Source organism: Chenopodium album, chromosome 5 (assembly GCF_948465745.1).
Source record: "Chenopodium album chromosome 5, dcCheAlbu1.1, whole genome shotgun sequence".
NCBI classification, from domain to species: domain Eukaryota; kingdom Viridiplantae; phylum Streptophyta; class Magnoliopsida; order Caryophyllales; family Amaranthaceae; genus Chenopodium; species Chenopodium album.
Genome location: NC_137838.1, coordinates 61,825,318 through 61,832,475, shown reverse-complemented (window position 1 = coordinate 61,832,475; position 7,158 = coordinate 61,825,318). Strand labels below are relative to the sequence as shown.

The 7,158-nt window shown below is 34.6% G+C and overlaps 1 protein-coding gene across 1 annotated transcript; it reads left to right on the top strand.

The window, feature by feature from the left end:
• The first annotated feature begins 4,628 nt into the window (after positions 1-4,628).
• Positions 4,629-5,879, top strand: LOC145632983 (putative F-box protein At1g65770). Its single transcript, XM_081685301.1, has one exon. It carries the CDS (start codon positions 4,629-4,631, stop codon positions 5,877-5,879), a length of 1,251 nt encoding a protein of 416 aa, XP_081541427.1.
• The last annotated feature ends 1,279 nt before the right edge of the window (positions 5,880-7,158 follow it).

Sequence of the window (7,158 nt, the reverse complement as noted above, 5' to 3'; positions counted from 1 at the left end):
CTTCGTGCCTGGCCGCGGCGGCAGCAGCTGTGGCTGGGCTTCGAGCCTGGCCGCGGCGGCAGCTGCCGTGGCTGGGCTTCGTGCCTGGCCGCGGCGGCAGCTGTCGTGGCTTGGTGGTGGGTTCGTGGGTTTTTTTTTTTTTTATTTTATTAGTTTTTTTTTTTATTTTAAAAATGTTTTTTCTTTTTTTTTTTTAATTATTTAAATTATTTTATTATTAGATAATGGACCCCACTAACGGAAAACTTAACGGAACGTGGACGGAGGTACCAAAACCTATAAAGTTACACTTTTGGAGGTATTAATTTAAAATAAAATTTTAGATGGGTACTAAAATTCAATTACCCCTATATTCGAGGTACCAAAATTCAAATTACCCTAATCTAAATTATCAAGTAACCAATATTTTTGTGAGTAAAATCTATGCTACGAAGATTATGAGTAAAGAGAGTAAATAGGGAAGAAATCAATAATAATAAAGCCTAGGGCATAGGTTCACTAATAAAAAATATTCCAGGGCAAAACATAATAGTCAATCATCAATGCATTAATTAATCAGATCATAAAGGGCTTTCGCTACGTATTACAATCACAGAGTTAATTTACCGGTATTAAATCTCATCTCTCGAATCTCGACCTAACCATTTATAAATTAATCTGCCTATTGAAACTAAGCCTAAACATCAATTCTCATCTCTCGAATCTCGAATCAATATTGCTAAACTCATACAATTAAACCTGGCCAAATGTAATTGCATAGTATTTAAACAATCAATAGGAAATCAATTAAGCATTAACAATCAATAATCATAAAATTACCCCTTCATATTATTTATTAGATCCCCATAAACCCTAAAAAGAGAACTACTCAGACATGATTAAAGCTAAATAAAACATAGTAAATAAACGAGACATAAGGAATTGAATGAATAAAAATACTGAGATTAATAAAAGAGAAATCGTACCTAGACGGCGGAATTACAATGGAGTTTTAGGAACAAGAGAAAATAAAGTCTAGAGAGAGAAAATCTAAGTAGAGAGAGAAGAAAATAATACTAGAGTCTAGAGAAGTGAAAAGAAGTGTCTAATCTTGCCTAATAAAAATACATTAATACTAAGCAAGGAAGTCTACGCTAAACAAAATTAATCGGAGCTTAACAACCATCCTCTAATAATCGCGCCCGGTCGGGCAAGGGGCCGCCCGACCGGGCCTGCCTTTTTTTGTCCATCTTCTTTCTCGCGCACGGCCGGGCGCGCCTTCGGGCGGAGCCTAGCTGGTCCGGGCGGAGCTCTTGGGCCTCCGAACTTGGCCCAATTGCCTTGTATTTCCGAAACTGAGCCCTTAGTCACCGATTTGCTACCTCCAATCGGTCTTGGGCTATCGAAAGTGGTCGCGGTCTTCAAAACTTCTTCCCTTTCTATTTTCATTTTCGATTCGACCATTTACACTCCTTCAAAACTTCTCCTCTTTCGAAGCCCCTCATCAGCACCCTCCAGTCTTCCACAGCCACGAGAACTTCTGGCCTAGAACTCCCTCCGCCACTGCCGCGAGAAGCTCGAGCCACCTGCACCGCGAGGGTTTAATTGAGTTTAATACTCGATTGCATGTTGCTGTTGCTACCTTTGATTTGTTTCGATGGCGTTGTCTAGTTCAGACCTTCCGATGATGTATCAATTGCTCTCTATTTTTTTTAGCGGCGACCAAACTGCATGTTCGGAAACCGGCGGAAAATGCGCTTTCTCAGTCCGAAAGTCGGCTTGTTTTCTGCTCTTGATTATTGGTCTGTATACACTTTCCTTTTTCTGATTGTTAATTTGATTTATTTTTCAATTTTTTTCGGGTTCTATGAGAACCAACGTTCTTTATTCATCCCCATTCTTGCTGTTATATTATCTTTGATAGATGGACAAGTATGAGGTTATTAGTTTATGGTTAGGAACCATCTTGCAGTAGTTTTCAATTGATAATACTTGATTAGGAAAAAAATGCAGTAGCATGTTGTGGTAAAGCTCCTTCAACAAGGAGCTGAGATTTTAGAGCTTGCTGGGCAGTTTTTCTTTATTGTGCTTCTTGTACAGTCAAATACTAGTTTTGTTTGACTTTTCCGGGATTAACTTTAACTACTTTTGTCTACTATTGTATAATAGTTAATTTCATTAATTTTCTTTTGAATAAGTTGTGATTTTGGTGGTTAAGTTGATATATTAGTGTTTATCTAATTTAGTATAGTCCATTAGAGTAATACTTCTTCGTAGTATACAAATCATTAGTATACTCCCTTATTGCTGCCCCCCTTCTGCTGCTCCCGTGGTGTTACTCCCTACTTTCGATCTGCTGCTCCATTAGTCCATTACTGCTGACCCCCTCTTTCTGCTGCCTCCCCTGCGTTCTGCAACTCAAACAATGCAATGTAAGGTAGTTGGTATAATATTATTGCGTGTGTATATATAGTTATAATATTGTCTATTTTATATACAGTATATATAATTAGATAAAGCAACAAACATTGCCATAAAATACTAGTTCATAGCATTTAAATTTTGATATTTTATCGTGTTCATAACCCCTTAAAGTTAGTGATCAGTCTCACTTGTTCTTGGAGGATCAGTTTGCTCGATTAACTTCAGAAGGCTTGTTCTCCTTCGTTAAGAGGTCTTTTTAGGTGATTCTTTTTTTGAATTTGGGTGAAATTTTGTCTACTTTCTGCCTACAATATTTCATAATTTTTCGAGTTCTTTTGCTATTAAACTGGACTGTTTTCTGCAACTGTGTCAGTTTTAGTCCGAGTTAATAGTTATTGCTGTTTGTGTGCGATTTTGTTCCAAGTTGTGCTACGGTTTTTGCTTTGTTTTGTGCGCATACTGTGTGTATAGATCATGGCAGACGAGGCTATATTCGATTCATGAATAGACTACACATTATATTCAATCATTCATGTTTTCTTAAGGCTATATTTGATTGCTTGTGCTTATGGTGATAGCTAGCTATATTGTGTACTTTTATTTTTATTTTTATTTTTTTATATTTCAGGTATCAGTTAAGCAACAATTGCTTGGTTATTCAGTGGTCTGGAGACAATCCAAACAGCCTTGTAAGCATAGTTAATTTTGTTGTATTGTACTATTGTGGATGAATTTAAGTTGTATGGAAATATTTGGAGTGCTTGTATTGTATGTTGTTGGTGAATTCAAGTTATGTGGAAGTGTTTGGAGTACATGTTTTGTTGGTTGAATTGTAGCAGGTTATAACCCATTTGACGATGGGTCGTTTGGTAGGATATATACCAATCTTGTATGCGAATCAAATAATTATTTAAAAAAAAATTATTTATTTATCAGTATCTAACGTAATCTAATGCTAGTTACCAATACAGTAATTTTTTTTTTTTTTAAAAAAATAATAACTATTCGTAACTGGCGTTAGGCTATGCCAATTACAAATAGTACCATAATTGTAACTTAATGCCAGTTATGAATAGTATGAATTCTAACTTGAAAAATAGACTATTTGTAACTGGTGTTAAGTTAAGTCAGTTACGAATAGTATATTATTAGTAACCATCATTAGCCGATTACGAATAATTTTCACTAGTTGTAACGGTGGCAATCGCAACCAACAATGCCAGTTATAAAAAGTCAATATTGAGCAAAGTTGAGAGTATTAAAGTGTTTTTTTTAATTAAAATAAATAATAAATAAATAATAAATAAACCTAAATTATTGATAAAAAAAGACCTGTTTTTTGTAACAGGCGGTCTCTTAAGTCACGTACAAACTGACACGCTGATGATGGGTCTGACACTCTGACTTGTCTGGCGTGATGTTTTCTATAGTATATGAAAAGAGAGCCCCTTCTTAAACAATTGTTCTCTTTGTGTGTTTTCACTTTACCAAATACATTACAAAGTACTTGTATCTGCTTTGTGATACTTTTTTTTTTAAAAAAATCTTATTTCTTTTTCCTTTTCTTTCCTTTTTTTTTTTTTTTTTTTGTCCAAAACACTTAAATTAATACTATGAAAAAACTTTTGTACTTACTTTATATCATACCTAATACTAGTAGTATTTTTTTCATGTCTTCTTCACTAATATAGTTTTTTCTACTATAACACTACTATATCAAATTGTAATTAGTTAAAATATTAACTTAAAATATTTTTTTAATATTCTATGATTGTCTAGTGATTTCTCATTATATAAAATAAGAGTTTGCGCATTATGAACTCTAAACGTAGTATGTTTATCCCAATATATTGATGATTAATTAAAAGTATGCCTCACTTCGAGTACTCGCTCATATATTAGTTACACTTAAGCTACTACGAGTATTTTTTATTTTAGTTTATTTATATAATCATTGACTTACTACTAAAATAAAAATTCGTCTAAGAGTCTTATAAAATTGTAATTGTATGACCTTTAATTATACAATACTTAGTTTTATTTGTTTGATGTAATTATGGACAACACTTGAGGAGTAAGGGTGATGTAATAATGAGGTGGAAATAAGCCATAAATAATTGAAATTTTAATTTGTCAAGTTTGTATTTTTAATTAATCAACCGAATTCCGTACCCCCATTCTCATATTTCTGGATCCGTCACTGGGAAAACCCTAAGCCTTTTTACATGGTGATACGAAACTGGGGAGAATTTCCCTTAGATGTAGCCATTGAAATCGCCGACAAAATAGAATTCTTTGAAGATGTTGAGGCCTTTGCTGGGGTTTGTACTTGTTGGAGACGTGCAGCAAAGCTTGCTGAACGATCATCATCATCTCGTCAAAAGCCATGGTTGATGCTGGCGGAACCGCCTCGCACTTCATACCGTCGGTTTTATAGCCTCTATAATTCCAAGGTTCGGCAAGTGGACTTGCCCGCACCATCAACTACACGACATCGTACCGCCTTGGGCTCTTCAAGCCTACTATTTCCACCAAAGGAGTACAAGAAGGAGAGCGACTGGAGGTACTTCTCTTCTTGTGGATGGCTTATTTGCGTAACCCAAATTGGTCTGGACATAATTCTCATGCACCCGCTTTCAGGCCAAATAATCCAAACTCCTGCATTACCTGTAACCATATTGCAGACTAAGGTAAACCTTAAATGGCATGATCGACTATACTTGCACATATTCCACAAATTCGCGCTATCAGAAAGTCCATCAACTACACGAGACTACACTATGGCAATGATTATATCTAGCACTCTAGCTTTCTGGGGGAGCGGTAATGACAATTGGTGGACGACTCCAAATGAGAGTTATCAGACTGAATTCAAGGATGTCATTTTTTATAAGGGAGAATTCTATGCCGTCCGCTTTGCTGGGGATATTAGGCATGTACAGGTTGTTGCTTGCGGGAATACAAGCCCTTGCACTCCTAGGTTAGTTGTTGAGTTGGGTTGTTACGAAGACAGTTATGCTGACAAATTCTACTTGGTAGAATCTGTTGGTATGTTGCTGCTCGTCTCTCGTAAGGTGGCCAAGTCCTTTAATAAGCACGAACAGGAATATGCCTACAAGACTGCGTCCTTCAAGGTATGGGAGGTGAATGTCATCGATGGGATACTAACACAGGTGAACAGCTTGGGTAATAGAGCCCTTTTTGTTGGGTTTACCTCTTCTTTCTCCGTGGAATCATCTTTTGGTAAATTTTGGAACAAATACTATGATATCTATGATATGGCTGATTGTATTTACTACACAGATGATTTGTTGGAATTGTATTATCTATCTGAAGGTGGGCATGATATGGGTGTTTATAATTTGATATCTGGCAAAAATACTACGGACCACTACCAAGGTTTTTCGCGTTTCAGCGTTGTTACACCACCCTTGTGGGTCGAGACACCAAGGTTGTTTACTGCTAGTACGGTGTAAATCTACAGAAGGTGATAAACTCATAACGAGATTAGTCGGCTCATAAGCGACTCAAGTCTCAAATTCGGCTTAAGATTGTCAAGAGGCCATTGCAATTCACAATTCAATTAAGTTTTGTTTAAGACAGACTTACTTTGATTTTATTGTGAAATGAATCAGGTGGACATTAATTTTATGTTAATTTTATTTGGTAATTTTATATTAATTTTATTGTTAAATGGTTAATTTTAATAGGTATTTCTTAAATGGTTATTATAAAGTTTTATTATCCTACCTTTAATAAAATGTTGTGATTACCAAAATCAATTAGAATTAACGTTGAAATGACAATGAATGATTATTTCGACATAAAGACCTCTTGATGCCTTCATAGATATAGATGTTAGCTTTTTCGCTTTAATTTTGTTTATAAAGCACATTTTCGTGCAAGTTGTGTGAACTAGATAGATATTGGACAAAATGAACAAAGGCATTTAGTCTAGTCCAGGCATATTGAACGAAATAGTCTTATTATATTTCCCAAATATTGAACAAAACGTATACTCTGTTTCTCATCAATTGAAAAAAATAATCTAATACATTTCGTAAGTTTGAACAAAAATACAATTAATAGATAATAATCGGCATAGATAAAACCATACATGATTTTAATTTTATCGAAATAATCGTTGGCATTGAGTATTTCATCAATTAACATAGGTGAAAGAATTTGAAGTTATTGACAGGTTTCTAATCTGCAATTTTGTACAGCTTAGAAACTAATATACGACATAAATTATGACAACTTAATTTTATTGCAGCTATTGAGTAAAGTGTCTATCCCCTCATAAAATAAAAAAAATAAAAAATAAATAAAAAATTGAGTAAAGGGTCTAAAATTCTCCTTAATAACTCTAATTCTTTTGATGTAAATAGCTTACTGAATGATTCTATCATGTACTGGAGCCACCCAGAAGATATATTAGAAACTTTGGACTAGTCATATTGAATAATTGATATTTAAATATCATGAAACCCTTAACAACATTTTTGGTTTTTTAGTTGACTAGTTGAATATCCATTACAAATGAAGATAAAAAGTAGAATCGAACAAAATCAAGTACCAACATATTGGACAGAAGACAAGCTAGGTGAGTGAGCAAGACATGAAGCAATCAAGTGCTATTATAGCATGAATTGATATGGCATATGGGGATAGTAATTTGACAAATTGGAGCATAATAAATTTGACAAACTATGAACGAATTATGTCTCACTATCATCAGAAGCAGAAATACAT